Consider the following 17,143-nt stretch of genomic DNA (forward strand, 5'->3'; position numbering starts at 1 on the left):
CAGCTACAAACGAACACAAAGAGGTATGCATCAGCAGTAGCATTTTTGGGAATAGGGGTGGTCGGTGACCTTGATTTGTTTGCTTGATAGCGGGATGAGTAATGGCCCATTCTGTTACCACGTCGAAAATGAAAAGGTTTCTTTCGGCTCTACCAGGTTTCTGCTTCGGGTCTTACGTATGGGGCCGGGGATCATCTAATGTATGCTTTTGCCTTTCCTTGAGACCTTATTTTGATCATTGTTGTGATAATCGTCGTCTCGTCAATAACAAGACGCATTGTCATTTGAGGAAAGTTTTGTTTTAATCGTGAGTCTGTTTACTTTTAGTTGAGGTTCTGAAAAGTAAAACAAATCGCGGCTGCTACTACGCCCGGGGTTACTCATTGCTTGAATTCTTGCCGTCGGGATATGAATCCCTTCTGCCAGGGGCCGAAAAACGAAATATGCAAAGATACATTTTACGCGGTGATCATTTACACATCAGTATCAAATGGAGTATTTTTAGCATGTTCAGATTGTAAGTTGTTGCGGCACTAGAAAAATATGGCAATTCATAGCTTTTGATTGTTGAAAATATTTTCAAGAAACAAATTCTGCAGTCGCCAAACTTGATCTGAACTCTCTTCCGGCCTATTGGACGAATCGTACACTGATGGGCTGTTGTCATGCAAGTGTGCCAGCTGTTATCTGAATCTCAGGCGTTATAAACACGCGGGGCCAATATTTTAGATGGAAATTGCCTCGCCTCCCTCCATGTGACCATAATGCACCGCGATCAAGAGTGTTAATCACTTACTGCTAGTCTAAAACACGAGTAGGTGTATACGAAAGCGACGCAATATGCGTCTGTGATTAAGATAACACTCGTTAGCATTACATGCGATGTAATACTAATGAGTGGTAAAGACTAGTTTTCGATGTCAAAATCAGAAAACCGGGAACCTTCAATAAAATAACTGTTGATTAAAAATTGTTGATATAAATTAGCTGATAAGAGATATTAATACTTAATGTATTTGTATGTATTTCTCCATAAATGGCGAGCAGACTTGCAGATCTGAAAAATTCCAACCATTTGTGAATGAATGCACGAGGAAATATTACATTTGGGGATGGCGTTGGTGTGGTGGCTAGAGTGTTGGCTTCCCACTTCGTCGGCTCGGCTTCAAATCCCGGCGGAACCAGAGAATTTTCACAGACAGCCCGATCTCTGCTTCAATGTAGTGTGGAGGACATTTCAAGCGAAACACTCCGTCCGTCGGATGGGACGCTAATCCGTGGTCCCCTTGGCTCGTTCTCGGTTTGGCTTGGTTCGTTAAGAGCAGGCTAATGCCGACGCCCGGTTTCTCTCCACCCTTCCTTCCATACCCTTCTCTCATGGCGCAAATGACCTCAGCTGCCGGTCGCCTCCTCCAAATACCATGCCATTCCAATATTACATTTACATCATGTTCATTGCAATTAATTCTTTGGAGTGCATAGAAAATTTCACCATAGCGGCAATACATCGCGTATGAATATGGCAATGTAGGCCATGAATAGCTGAAATAGGACACCATTAGATCGACACATTTAATCCTTTGATTCATTGATTGCCATGAGCTTCTCATACTTACTTTACACTATTTCATCCAGCAGCTGAGATTCTCTTCCTTTTGTTATCATTAGTTAATTACTGAGTAAATGCTGGGGTCAGGGCTTGTTTGTATCGAAATTCAGAAACGAATTGATAGTTAAAATAATTCTTTTACTCTGCTTTATTTACATAGTCACGTATTAAGATTCAGTTGCACATATTTACTATAAATTTGACAAAATATTAATTTTTTGTTTCACCTGTGAAGTAGCTGGGGACAGCCACTTACAATTCCTTTTTATCATACATTGAAAAAGTAAATTTATAGTGAACATTAAATGTTCATTACATTCCTCAGGCTCATTTTTCATCTCTAAACTAAGGAACCTCTCTGCTTTTGAAAGCATCGACTTTCTCAACTTTCTTTTATGAGGTTTATCACGAAATTAATTTCTGAAAATCAACAGAGCTTTTATACAAATTTTGATGAACCTCTTTGATGGACAAAGCAAACCCTCAGCATCCTTAGTAATTCCTGGAAATGTTCTTTCCAGGATTAATATTTGACTCCTGTCCTCAATTGTTTTCTTCTTAGAAAAAAATTTATTTGCAGTCAATGCATTCACTTTTGAGCAAGAGTCTCTTAAGGAGATATCCAGCGAAGTAAACGATTGAGCAATGCTCCAAAGTTAAAGCATCTTCGTCAATTTCCACTGTGTTATCTGAGACAAATGACGAACCACTTGAGCTGTCATCTTCTTCCTCCACTGTCTCTTGGTCTACTGATGGCATGATACCACTAGTAGCTGCAGTGCTATCATCCAGGTGCAGCAATACGTCATCATCATCTTCATAGCTTGATGTTTTTGGTGGTTTTAAAATATTTTTCACGGACAGAATCCTGTATGATGTTCTAAAACCTTTCACAGTGGGGTTTCTGTTGAATCCCCCCCCTCTGTCTAATAGACGAAAAAAAGTTTTCCACTGCATTTTGATTAAGACTTGCCGTTGAAATATATCGAGAGTTAACATTAGCATATAATTCTAAAATGGCATTTATTGTTAACAGAAAGCCATCAAAGCATGGTGGACGTGTTGCACCTTTTTTCTTTAAATTCTTGAATGTCTTCAGTCCCTTTTCCAAAATGAGGAAAATATTAGCATTTTCCTCTGAAAGGCACCTCTTATTTGAGTATTCTGAATAAGGAAATTTACAATTTAGAGCATCAAATAAGTCATTTACAAAATGAATAAAATCAGCTGTTGGAAGTGCAGATGCCAACTTTAATTTACCCAGTGCCACAGAAAAGCTTAGTTCTTGCGTTGCTAGCCGCACAGCCATTTTTTGGAATGGATTAGGCCATACGTGAGCAGGTGAGAGTTTCCATAATGCTTTTGTTGAGGAACTGGAAGAATCTAATTTATGCACCTGGCGAACATTTTCAAAAGAGAGAATTTCATTGTCTGGTATAAAATCATTTTTCAAGAAGTTATTTCTTAGGGATTTTACAAGATGTGGAATATCATACATACAAAATATTTTCCTTTTATATTCTTCAAAATACGGTTTCTCTGGTGAAACACCCAACTGGGACATGGCCTTACGATTTTTACTTGCCTGGTCACAAACAAATGCTCTAGGCTCCAATTTAATGGACACCAGTTGTTATATTACTTCACTTAGCAGCTTCTTTATTGTAGCACCACGAAGTCCATGCTCGGATATGAAATATCCTATTGGCAGTTTCCACTGATGAATAAGTCCCCTCACCGAAAACACTCCGGCAAACTTCCCCAATTTTTTAGTTCTCCCAAGATGTCCCATATCCTCAAACCCCTCTATTATGTCCATTGCAGATGAATGTTCTAAATGTGACTTTATCGACATTTCATCAAAAAGAAGCACACATTCACGACACATATCGGTCATTGTGGCAACCTTAAGTTTCAGCTGCTGAATGAAAAACTCATTTATCCCAGGCATGCATTTTGTGGAGCCCCAAATCCAGCGCCTAGGTGTTTGGATAGCTGGAAGTTCCATCCTTTCGAGAAGGAATCTGTAGGTGGAAGGTGACTTGAAATACAAAGATATAGCCAAATCTTTCTCTTCTTTCTTCCAAGGTTGCCTTTTGCCATGACGAAACTGCATTCGCACAAACAATTGCGCCTCTTTGGTTTTGAAGTTCTCTCGCACAAGAAGGTGATGTAAATTTTCTGAAGATCTTACTTTCTTTTTCATTTCGCGTTTATATTTCCTCAGCCTAGAAATTGACGCATGCATGCGAGCTATCTTCTTTTTGTACTTCGCTATATCACTTCGGATTTCATTTTTCCTGGGTGTTTCTTTTTTGAATTTCACTTGGTCGGATGCCTAAAATGTGTTTTTAAGTGTGATATTTGTTGAAAGAACGAGGCAAACGTCGAGTGGAACACACATGTCTTGTTTTCTCGGACGGCAGACAAGAACAGAGATCAAGGCTTGAAGTGCACAGCAGTACACGAGAGAATGATAGATGACAAAAGAAGAACGAAATGCCACTGGAGTGTAAACTCAACACTCCCTCTCACTCTCACTCACACACACACACACACAATCATTATGATTACCAGCCCAATCAGCATCGACATAGCCAGTAATGCTTTTGCCTGTAGGCTTAAACACAAGTTTTTCATTAGAAGTGTGCTTTAAATATTTTAGTACTCTCAAAGCACTCCTCCAGTGCTCACTGGAAAAACAATTGTTAAATTGACTTAAATAATTTACAGAAAAAGATATATCAGGTCGTGTACAAACAGATAGATGCATTAATGAGCCAATTAAACATTGATAAGGTACATCAGGTTTAGGTAACACTGGGTCATTCTTTTTCAAATTAACATTTACTTCAAGTGGAGTGTTTATTGGTTTAGCATCTTACATCCCGAATCTGTTTAACAATTCATAAATGTAATGGCTTTGATCCAAAGAGATGCTACCATCAAATTTATTCTGAGAAATTCTCATGCCAAGGCACATTTTTGCTCTGCCCAAATCCTGCATTTTAAATTTCTTCATTAATTTTTCTTTAATGACATCTTTTCCCTTTTTATCATTGTGAAACAATAACAAACCATCAACATATAATGCAATAATTAAAATACTAGTACCATCTTTCTTAAAGTAAACACAAGCTTCGTGCTTAGACTGAACAAAACCTAGCTCAATCAGAACATTATGAATAGTTTCATTCCATACCCTGGAAGATTGCTTCAAACCATACAAAGCTTTGTGCAAATGTGCCACACTATTTATGGATTCATTGCATTTCACACCATCAGGCAATTCCATATATACAGTTTCATTTAACTTCCCGTTGAGGAAAGCAGTTTTGACATCAAGATGATCTATCTGCAAAGATAATTCCACTGCTAGCCCAATTAATAGTCTCAATGTTTCAACACGAACTACAGGTGCAAAAGTTTCCTCATAATTGATACCATAAGCTTGCATAAACCCCTTCGCAACTAATCGAGCTTTATATCGATCAGGGTTCCCATCTATTCCCTTCTTCAGTTTGAAAACCCATTTACAAGGTACTACATTTACTCCCTCTGATCTAGGAACAATAGACCATGCACCATTTTCAGCTAGGGACTTTAACTCATCTTGCATGGCCGCATGCCATTTGTCTCCATCGGGTCTAGAGAGGGCTTCTCTTGAGGACAGTGGATCAGTTAACAGATTCAAATCCTGAACATTGTAAGTAACGAAATCAGGGAAAACCTTTGATTTCCTCTCTCTCAAGGGATACCTCCTTTCAGAAAGTGTGTCTCCCTCTGAAGACATTTCAGCTCCCATTTCCTCTTTAGTATTATGGCGTAACAATTCCATTACAGGCACAAAATTAGAGTTATCAGACACATCATCACTTTGTTCATTATTTTCGTCAAAGATAACGTCTCTGGCAACAATAACTTCATTATTGCTATTCATCAGCCTGTAGCAGCCAGATATATCAGCATAACCTACAAATCTACATTGGTCACTCTTTACATTCCATTTCTTTCTCTTAACATCTGGTATATGAACCATTGCCTTACACCCAAACACACTAAAATTTTGAATGTTTGGCCTTCTACCAGATCATAGCTCTTCAGGAGTAATATTAGTGAGGGCAGCATGAGGGGACCTATTCTTTATGAAGACTGCAGTATTGCAAGCTTCTGCCCACAAATACTTGGGACATTCAGTATCATGTAGCATGGTTCTTGCAATTTCACAAATTGATGTATTAGCTCGCTCAGCAACTCCATTAAGTTCAGGTGAATAGGGAACTGTGAGAACATGGATGATTCCATTTGAAGTCAAGAAATCTTTTGAATTCTTATTGACATATTCTCCTCCATTTTCAGATCGCAATGTCTTTATTTTTCGACCAGTTTCTGTTTCAACTCTGGCCTTAAATTTTATAAAAACTTGAGTGACTTCATCTTTGCCTTTCAAAAAATAAGCAAATATTTTGCGTGAATAGTCATCAATGAACGTTAGCATAAATCGAGCACCATTAACTGATTTTACCTCAATTGGTCCGCAAACATCGCTGTGAATCAATTCCAAAACAGCACTTGATCTGCTACCTTGAGAATGAAAGGGTTTCCTTGCCTGTTTCCCTTTACAACAGCTTATACATGGACTCTGGATACCACTCGTAAAATCATAGCCATCCACTATCTTGGACAACTGCTTCATTCTTTCTGAACTCATGTGACCAAGTCTCCTGTGCCACAACTTCGCTGAAGCATTACCTTTAACAGATTCTACATGGTTAACGTTAAAATTTTTCATAGGAAGCTTTCATTTAATTTGTATAAACCATCCATTAGTGAAGCAGTTCCACTGACTCTGCCACAAATAGATACATTGTTTTTATGATAAATATCACATCCCTTTTTAGAAAATACAAGAATTAAGTCTTTCTTAGCCATTTGGGATATTGACAAAAAATTAGCTGAGAGACCAGGCACCAACAACACATTATTAACTGTAATAGCACCATCATCAATATGAACATTTGACATGCCAATTCCCTCACAATCTAAGGTATTATCATTTGCAACACTTACAGTTAATCCTTCTCTGGGAATAAATTTCTTCAGAAGATGTCGTTGGTTTGACATATGTTCAGTACAACCAGAGTCCAAATACCAACCGATTTTTCTTGGTGATACGCCCATCGCTGTCTGGAAAGCTGAAACCTTCTCTTTATAGTCCCGGGAAGGCTGGCTCCTCACGATGGTACGGCATTCGGAATCCTTGTGCCCGAATCTTTGGCACTTGTTGCACTTGTATTTCCTGGAATTCATTGTTTTCCTCTGCGTCTGCGTGGGCTCGGATTGGCTGTACTGCTGCTTCCCGTGGTTCTTTACTGCTAAGGCTGCTGCCTCCGCCTTATTTTCTCCTCGCCTAGCATCCTCTGCCAATAACCTTGACTTGACGAATGCTGATGTCAGAGTCTTCCCGCAGTTGTCAAGGGCCGTTGAAAGAGCGTCATACGACTCACCAAGACCGTTAATGAGCACGTAGGCAATTAGCCCATCGTCAGTGTCGTAGTTCATATCTGACAACTTATGAACCACCGACATGACACCACCAACATACGCCTCCATATCTGGGTAGTCTTGGAGCTTTGACGTGTATAATTTCTTCAGAAGAAGTCTCTTACCAAATGGGTCAGAAGGTGCAAAAGTATTTCGAAGCGAATCCCATGCTTCTTTGGCGGTTTTTGCCTTCCTCGTGTACGAATACAGCTCTGGTCGTATCATAAGTACTATTTTTGACAGAGCTTTCTTATCGAGTTTCGCGGAATAGTCTTTCTCCGGTATTTTAACCCACGATATGGACGAAGTTCTCTGCATTTCCGACACCGAGATCGAAAAGTAAGGAATAAGGGAAGGAAAAGTCGCTTAAAGCAATTATCCCACAGATTTCCGGGTTAATGCTGCTCCAAGTTTTTAATATCTTAAATATTTACGTATATATTTTGTTTTTTATTTTTTTACTCCTTTTTTACTTTTTATGTCTTTTACATTACAATGGAATATTCGTGGACGACTTGGTCATTTTCTGTCGATCGTCTACACTTGCCAGTGCCGCACGGGTCATCCAGCTGACCCTTAATAGACTTGGCGAATGGTGGAATCGAAGTGGGTTTCGTTTTTCCGTGGAAAAAACGAAATTTGTCCACTTCCATCGTTAGCGGGCACATGTTCCTCCACCAAAAATGCGCCTGAGCGGCGGAATTCTATCTTATACGGATTTACTTTCTGGGTTTGATTTTTGACCGCCGCTTAAATTGGCGTGAGCACATTCAGTTAAAAAAAAAACAAATGTTTGAAAGTTTTGAATATCCTGCGATATTTATGTAATTACTCGTGGGGTGCCGATCGCTCCACGATGCTTTTAGTGTACAGAGCATTGGTGCGCTCGAAATTAGACTATGGATGTTTCGTCTACTCCTCTGCCCGTGAGAGTTATTTGAGACTATTGAACACTGTTCACAATGCGGGGCTTCGATTGGCAACTGAGCTTTCAGGACTTCTCCGGTCTTGAGTGTATACTCAGATTCTGGGGAGCCCCCGTTGACTGCACGCCGAAAAATCCTCATGTCGCTATGTTGCTAAAATTATAACAATGAGAGGGCAACCTAGTTTGAATATTATTTTTAACCCACACTTTATTAATATTTTTAACAGGCGGCCTAGGGCAACTAGTTCCTTGAGTATTGCATTTAATAATTTTATCTTGGACATTGAGTTGATACTCCCAGAGGTGTACCCCATTGGGAATTCAGAAAACCCACCTTGGCAAGTACTATTCCCACAGGTCAGCTTTGTCCTCCACTAAAATCTAAAATCATTGGCAACTGTCGCGGAATACCAGCATAGCTTCAAGGAAATAATGCACCGCCATCCCGACTTCATCCCTGTTTACACGGACGGATCGAAGTCTGAGCGTGCGTGCGGGTGTGCTGTGGTCTCGTCACACCATAGAACCCTCAAGGCCAAGATCAGTCCGTTGTGTAACGGCTATACGGCAGAACTGTTCGCCATATAGATGGCTCTGGGTGAAATTAAGTGTAGCAACGCGTCCTTTATGGTCTGCAGCGACTCCATGAGCGCCCTTCAGGCCATTTCCAGTTTTTCTCCTTGTCACCCAATCGTCCAGGAAATTCAAAACAAACTACGGTCCCTTGATCGGAAAGGAGTTAAAATCCGTTTTATGTGGGTCCCTGGGCATGTGGAAATTGCTGGAAATGAGAGCGCCGACTCGGCCGCGAAGGGAGCCATCGAAGACGACGTTGCTGCCTCTGTGCTGGTACCATACGAGGATTTGAAGGCGATCATGAACATGATAACCTTAGAAAAGTGGAAAGAGACCTGGCACTCTCTGACTGGGAAGACTCTACGCGCAATATCAAGCCGGCAATCTCAGCGTGGCCCACGTCTGTCAGGAGGAATCGCAAGGAGGAGGTCGTAATCACGCGACTGAGAATCGAGCACTGCGCTCTCACCCACTCGTAACTCTTAACTGAAGAGAAAATTCCACCCCTATGTGATGATTGCGACTCTCCCATTACTGTTACACATCTCCTGACAGAGTGTGAGAAATACCGTTCTGTGCGCCATCGGCTGAACATCAGGGGAGACCTGGGGCACATCCTAGGAGACAACCCTGATAGTATCAGCTGAGTCATTTAGTCTTTAATTGAGACCGAGCTAATTAATAGTGTTAAAATTCCAACATTTTTATCATCTGACTACCCCTTCTTTTTCAAATGTTTATCAATGTTTAAATTTATTTTAATGTATTTTTTTAAAATTTGATTTTATGGATTGACGGTGGTGCAAATGGCCTTAGTTGTCGAGGCACCCTAAAACAAAATACTACTACTACTAAAATACAAAATGAATTCAAATGAATTGAACTACAATCTTTAAATCGCCACTTTCAGTATTGGAGTCGTTCATCGGCATTCCTAAGCCACATCTAGCTAGATATTACATCGAAATAATTCCAGCGAGAAAGGGTACATACCTTATTGTTTTTCGTAGGAGTGAAATTTTCTCTTCTGATCTCCCGAATCCATTTGTTCGCCAACTGAGGATCTTTAGGGAAGCTGAAAAGTTGAGCTTTGGGTCAACTCCTGTCTTTTCCTTGGCATCCCGGCACAATACATGCGAAAGGAAATTTTTAAACAAAACATTTTTAATTTTTTTTGGGCCTCTGAATTACGTTCCTGAAGCCCAGTGAATGAATTTCTGTTAAAAGATAAGCTTCCACTGCGCTAATTTGACTCCCTTAATTAACGCGGATGGATTAGGTCATTAGGGATTTTGAGTATGAACCACAACGTTTGAATGCTGGAAAAAGACTAAAAAATTTATTTCATTCGTTCGTCACCTGTTCAGCGTACAAAAAACAAAAGCAAATCAAAATTCGTGAAAAAAACACAAAATTATAATATTTATGAAATTAACGTCACTTTAACACCTCCCCTCGTCATTTTTCATAAATAATGCATCACAATGAACAAAAAAATGAAAAACTGAAAAACAAAGCAAAAAAAAACATGACTACACTTTCTATTCAAAGAAACTCAAAATAATCATTACTTATGGACCATGCAATAACATTTTCTGTAAACCCATCATCTCAGAAAATGATCTGGTTCTTGGTCCAGGTAAGGATTTTGTTAGAATATCCGCTGTTTTCAACTGATGAAACATGCTTAAAAATGAACTCTCCACTTGCCACCTGTTCTCTGATGAAGTGAAATTTTACATTTATGTGTTTACTTCTGTCGGACACCGAATTGTTCTTAGCAATGCACATTGCCCCTCTATTGTCCACATTGATAGCACACGGCGTAGAAAAATACACTCAATTCAGTCTCCTGCAGGAATGCTTTCAACCACATTACCTCAGTGAGGGCCTCATACATAGCAATATATTCCGCATGTGTTGTAGAGGTTGCAACACATCCCTGCTTCCTACTCCTCCAAATCACTGCTGCCCCAGCTAACTTGACCACGTAGCCAGAGATGGACTTTGCATCAGCCCTATCGTTTGCCCAATCTGCATCTGCAAACACCTCAATATGTTTACCAGTCCTGGAGAAGTTAAGAGCGTAGTCCTTTGTCCCCTTCAAGTAACGGAACACATGCTTCACACGCTTCCAGTCTCCTTTAGTTGGTGTCTCACAGTGCTGACTCAATTTGCAGACAGCATTGGCAATATCTGGCCTAGTTCCTCCTGGAAGAAACAGAAGACAACCAATCGCCTGATGATAAAGGCGCGAGTCAAAATAGGCATCATTAGTTTCATTCACATTTCGCATGGCATTCCCTAACTCCAGTTGGGCACTAGCAGCCTTACATTCAGACATATTAAACATGCTCAAAACGCTGTCAATATAAGCCTCTTGGCTAACACTCAAGACATCATTTGTCCTTGTCACATTGAGTGATAGCAAATTTTTGATCTTACCAAGGTCTTTGACTTTCACTTGCTTGGCCAAATCACATTTGAAGTTTTGAATGCTTCTTTCCTCTCCAACCATCAACATCATCCACGTACACTCCCACAATAAGATCCCTTCCCTTGTAAACACAAGGATCAGATACACATTGAATCAAACCCATCTTAATTAAACATTCATTCAAAAAATTGTTCCAGTTCCTGCCAGTTTGTTTAAGTCCATACACACTTTTCAACAAATGATAAACAAAATACTGAGGGCTTTTACCAGGTTCAGGAAAACATGGTGCTTGTTCCATATATACCGTTTCAACAAGAGGACAATTATGATATGCCCCAACTACATCCAATTGCTGAATATCCCAACCCTTTTCAATTGCTGCTGCAATCAGAACTCTAATTGTTTTTCTCTGAATAACAGGACTAAAAGTCTCAAAATAATCCATCCCTTCCACTTGGCGGTAGCCTTGGGCAACCAACCTTGTCCTAAACCTTGTGCTACCACATTCATCCCTTTTGGTAGTAAACACCCACTTACTAGTAACAACATTATCTCCCAAAGGCCTCTTTACCACTTCCCATGTTTCTTGTTCCCTCATTTGGTCTAGTTCTTCTTCCATCGAAGCCCTCCACTGGGGTGCATGACACCCTTGAAGAACCTCCTCTGCAGTCTCGGGAATCTGGACATCAGTGCACGTAGTGTGCTCTAGGTTACAGCATTGCCATGTCCTGGAGATCCTTTCTCTGGTGACCTCCTTAGCCCAGCCTCTTCCTCCCTCGCTGGAACATGGTGCACCTCCTCCCCTTGAATTGGGTGCACCACCTCCCCTTGAATTGGGTGCACCACCTCCCCTTGAATAGGATGTACCTCCTCCCCTGGAACCAGGTGCTGCTGTACTCCAACAAGGTCATCCTCTCCTGGATGGTGGCCCCCTGGCTCGTCGACAAAGAAGTACGCCATCTCTTGGTGGGTTGGGCCGTCTGCAGCATGGGTCTCCTCTTTGAATGGGAATCGGCCCTCCCTGAATACTACATCCCGACTGTTGAACACCCGCCTCTCTTGGATGCTCCAGAGACGGTACCCCTTCGTTCCTTCTTCGTATCCCAGGAAAACACACTCCTGTGCCCTGGGGAGGAACTTGCTGTCCCTCCTCGGTTCTGGCGTCCAAGCCCAAGTGAGGCATCCGAAGACCCGGAGATGTTCCACATCTTGCTTCTTTAACTTTCTTCCGCTCCACCTTTCCATGGGAGAGTCAAAGTTGAGCGACTTTGACGGGCGTAGATTACGAAGATAGACTGCCGTCTGCAGCGCCTCCGCCCAGAAGTACAGTGGCATGCTGGCTTGAAGCAAGAGACATCTTACGATATCAGCCAAGGTTAAATTCATTCTCTCTGCAATTCCATTCTGCTGGGGAGTATATTCAACCGATTTCCTGTGTCTGATGCCATTATCTTCCAGAAATTGTTGAAAATCCCTGGACATGTATTCTGTGCCCCTGTCTGTTTGCAACTCCTTTATCCTTCTTCCATGGATGTTCTCCCATCTATTCTTCATGCGAATGAAGTGGTCTAGAGCTTCATTTTTCCTCACTATTGCTATACTAGCCACAAACCTTGAACACTCATCAATGAAAGTGATAATGAATCTCTTTCATCCGATCGACGGTGAATTTATTGGACCCATAATGTCTGAATGGATCCTGTGGAGGATCCCCACGTCCTCTTCATGCCTGTTGCAGGGGAACTTCTTCCTCTTCATTTTTCCTACTGTGCAGATGTCACAGAATTCTGCTCCTGTGACCTTCTCGGGGCAAATTTCATTTAGCACTTCAATGTTTCTCATTGTCTGGATGCTGGGGTGACCAAGCCTTACATGCCAGGTGTTTTGAGAGACAATAGACGCTTTCTTGAAATTCTTTGCGTATTCTTGCCTTAAACTTTCAATAGACGCTCCTCCAATGGTAGAGATAAAATAGAGTCTTCCCACCTTGTGGGCTTGAAAAATCACTGACCCTTCCTTAATCGCTCGGTTAACACCGTCCTTTGACCTAAATTCTAGTCCTTTCTCCTCTATCTGACCCTGTGACACTAGATGGTCCTTCAAGTTAGGGACGTAAAGGACATTTGAGAGTTCAACATCTTTCCCCCCACACTCATCCGACATGTGAATGGTCACTGACCCAATTCCAGCTATTGGTAACGGTGAGCCATCCCCAATCTCCACCTGCCCGGAATAATCACGCAGAGAGTTAAATAAGCGTTTCTTTCCAGTCATGTGATCCGACGCTCAACCATCCAGGATCCATATCCCACACTCACCTGGTGTGAACTTCCTTGCATACAGTGCGACTAAAGGTCGGCTGCCAGGCTATGTTGCAAGCAAATAATACTCCTCCAATGTACGATTTTTATTATGTACAAAAATCGGTTTACACTTGAGGTGGCACAGTTCTCTCTAGCACAGCGTTCTGCTAGCACCTTCTCTTATATTTCTGCCTCTCGCGGTGGCTTCTCCGCTGGTCTTATATACGCTGGATATACTGCTTTTGGTTCGATGCGGCAGCCTCGCCGCGTTGACCGGGCTCGCCTGGTTGCCCGCGCTGATCAGCGTCGGTGCGTTGTACTTCCTGTTTGACTCGCCACAATACCCCCTTGGCAGTGACAAAACCTATGTTTTGAACGAGAGAATAAAGCATAAGGAAAATGTACAAGGTAAACAAAAAATTTAAAAAAGTAGTTTAATGGACTTGATAGCGGTCAGGGAAGTGGACTCTTCTCCCGTAACGTGTTGTTGTCTCTGGTTGCCTTTGTAAACGATCGTCCTTGCTGCCCTTGCTACCTTCGCCCGCTGGAGGTGACGTCTTGGGGTCCGCGTCGTCGGCCAAAACATATGCAGGCTTCAACCGTTCGATGCTGATCGAGCTATCCTTCCCCTTACATCGGACGATGAAATACTTAGGGTATCTCCTTATAACTTTAAAAGGCCCATCGTACGGTGGCTCTTTAATGCCCTTCGCCGAGCCGCTTCTCACGAAAACACTCGGAGAAATGGCCAAGTCTTTAAAAACGAAGGTTTGCCTTTCCCCATGTCGTATCAATTTCGCTGGCCTCAATTTCTGCATTCGCCGTCTGAGGATGTCGACGTACGTGGAGGTGTCGACGGTCTGCGGCTGCGGTGATAGGAATTCGCCAGGTAGGCGCAAGGTCTCGCCGTAGACCAGTTCAGCCGCCGTTCCACCGATGTCGTCCTTCCACGCCGCACGCAATCCGAGGAGAACTGCTGGAAGTGACTCCACCCACCATTGATCCGCATGGCATTTAATTGCTGCTTTCAACTGGCGGTGCAGTCGCTCGACGAGTCCATTAGCTGCGGGATGAAACGCCGTTGTTCTGAGGTGCTGGGTTCCTGTCAGACGGGTTAAAGATTTGAAAAGGCATGACTCGAATTGACTTCCCCGGTCCGTTGTGACTCTCAAAGGCATACCGAACCTGGAAATCCAACCGCCGAAAAATGCCATGGCCACTGTGTCTGCTTTGATGTCTTCAATAGGAAAAGCATCGGGCCATCTGGAAAAACGATCTATGCAAGTTAAACAGTAGCGAAAACCACGGGAGACCGGCAGGGGGCCAATGAGATCTATGTGAATATGCTCAAATCGCGAAGAAGGTAACTTAAATTCGCCTAGAGGTGAATTCACGTGCCTCGTAATTTTTGAACGCTGACAGGCGATGCAAGTCCGCGCCCATACTCTGCAATCTCTCTTGACTCCTGGCCACACAAATCGCTGCGTAACAAGCTTCGTTGTTGACTTGATACCTGGATGTGCGAGGCCGTGGACGGTGTTGAAAGCTTGGCGGCGGAATTCTTCTGTGACGTAGGGTCGAGCAGTCTGCGTGGAAATGTCGCAGAAAATGCTCTCATCACAATCTGGAATCTGAACTCGCTTCAGCTGGAGCGAAGTTTTGGACGCTAGTAATTGTTGTAGCTCTTGGTCTTCCGCCTGGGATCGGGAGAGCGCTTGATAATCTATTGCTGCAGACACCTCGTCGATTCTGGACAAAGCATCTGCCACCACGTTCTCCTTTCCTGTCACGTGACGTATGTCGGTGGTGAACTGGCTGATAAAATCTAAATGACGAAATTGTCGCGGAGTAACTTTATCGGCCTTCTGGCGGAAAGCAAAAATGAGAGGTTTATGATCCGTAAAAATAACGAAATGACGCCCCTCGACCATGTGACGAAAATATTTTACGGATTCGTAGACTGCGAGCAATTCTCTGTCGTAAGCGCTGTACTTTCTCTGCGCCGGGCTCATTTTCAGCAAGTGGCTGCCATCCGTTGGAGGTCCGCTGCTGTAGGGCGGCGCCGAGGGTACAATCAGATGCATCCGTCACAATCGCCAAAATAGCTTCGGGGTCGGGATGCGCCAGCAACGCTGCCCGAGTCAGACTGGTCTTGCATGCATCAAATGCCTGCTGTGCTTCCGTAGTCCACTCAATTGGTGCCTGCCCTTTTAAATTTGGCCTTTTCAGTAGCTCAGTCATTGGCGCTTGAATGGCTGCTGCGTTTGGAATAAATCGGCGATAAAAATTGATCATCCCCAAGAATCGCCGAAGTTGCTTCGCTGTTCCAGGCAACGGAAAAGATGATAGCGCTTTTACTTTGTCTTCCATTGGCTTGATGCCTTCCTTGGAAATGGCATAGCCTAAAAAATTAATAGCAGGCTTTCCGAAAATACATTTGGCGGGGTTAATCAGAATGCCTTCCTTCTTCAATCGCTGGAACAATTCCCTCAGGTGCTCTTCATGTTGCTGCTCCGAATCGGATGCTACCAAAATATCATCGATGTAGACGTAGCAGAAGTTCAAACCGCGGATTGTTTCGTCCATAAAGCGCTGGAAGGTTTGTGCGGCATTCCTCAAACCAAAACCCATGAAAGGAAACTCGTACAAGCCAAATGGGGTTGTTATTGCTGTCTTGGCAATGTCCTCTTGAGCGACCGGAATTTGATTGTAGGCACGTACCAAGTCAATTTTTGAAAATACTGCCTTCCCAAAAAGGGAGTTGGCTACATCTTCAATGTGCGGGACTGGGTAGCGGTCCGGAATAGTCCTGGCGTTGAGGGCTCTATAATCTCCACATGGCCGCCATTCCACCCCTCTCTTTGGCACCATATGGAAGGGCGAACTCCAGTTGCTTTGCGATGGGCGTGCGACTCCCATCTTTATCATTGCTTCGAACTCCTTTTTTGCTGCTTTCAAACGGTCGGGTGCTAGTCGTCTGGGCTTGGAGCACACGGGTGGGCCTGGCGTTGTCCTTATGTAATGCTCCGTGGTGTGCTTGGGTGTCGAAAAAACTCCTATCGGTCGAGTAATTTCCGGAAACTCCCTCAATAATCGGTGGTACATAGAGTTGCCCGTTACTACTTTTATCTGCCCCACCGTGCCTTGTGCCGGGTGACCGGGAGTAGAAAGAGAGGTAATGTTATCCAAAAGTCGCCTATTTTTAATGTCGACGATTAGACCGTAAAAACTTAAGAAGTCTGCTCCGATTATAGGTCTGTCGACGTCTGCAATAACAAAATTCCACACAAAAACGCGCCTAAGGCCAAAATCTAAGTTAAGCGTCACGAAACCGTAAGTTGCGGTCCGTGACCCATTGGCAGCACTTAGCTCGTACGAAGTCTTAAAACGGGGACCCTTAATGTGCCTCCGCGGATAGACGCAGAGATCGGCACCTGTGTCAATTAGGAATTGTTCCTTTGTCCTTGCGTCGGTCATGAAGAGGCGGCCTTTAATGGGGCTGTGCTCGCTAGCCGCTATAAACGAGGGCCCTGGTCGTTTTCCTGAGAATACGAACAAGGAGATGAGCATTTCCTAGCCTTCGAACAAAAACGCCAGTGATACCAACAGAGGCCCTTGTTCCTCTCCTCCGGATCTCGTTTTCGCGAAAGAGAACGCGATCTGCTTCGGCGTAGCTTCCTGGTGTCGGTCGTCAGGGCTGCCAGCTGCTTCGCCAGGTCGTCAATTTTCTTCTCAAGCGTTGCGAT

General features: G+C 43.1%; 1 protein-coding gene across 1 annotated transcript; it reads right to left on the reverse strand.

Moving 5' to 3' along the window:
• Positions 1–10,455: 10,455 nt before the first annotated feature.
• On the reverse strand, positions 10,456–11,001 carry LOC124171234 (secreted RxLR effector protein 161-like). Its single transcript, XM_046550377.1, has one exon. It carries the CDS (start codon positions 10,999–11,001, stop codon positions 10,456–10,458), a length of 546 nt encoding a protein of 181 aa, XP_046406333.1.
• Between the last annotated feature and the right edge of the window lie 6,142 nt (positions 11,002–17,143).

The sequence above is a fragment of the Ischnura elegans genome, chromosome X (genome assembly GCF_921293095.1).
Source record: "Ischnura elegans chromosome X, ioIscEleg1.1, whole genome shotgun sequence".
NCBI classification, from domain to species: Eukaryota; Metazoa; Arthropoda; class Insecta; order Odonata; family Coenagrionidae; genus Ischnura; species Ischnura elegans.

What these genes read in the sequence shown, in the direction of transcription:
- LOC124171234 (XM_046550377.1), bottom strand. Translation starts at nt 11,001, where the DNA reads ATGTCTGAATGTAAGGCTGCTAGTGCCCAACTGGAGTTAGGGAATGCC.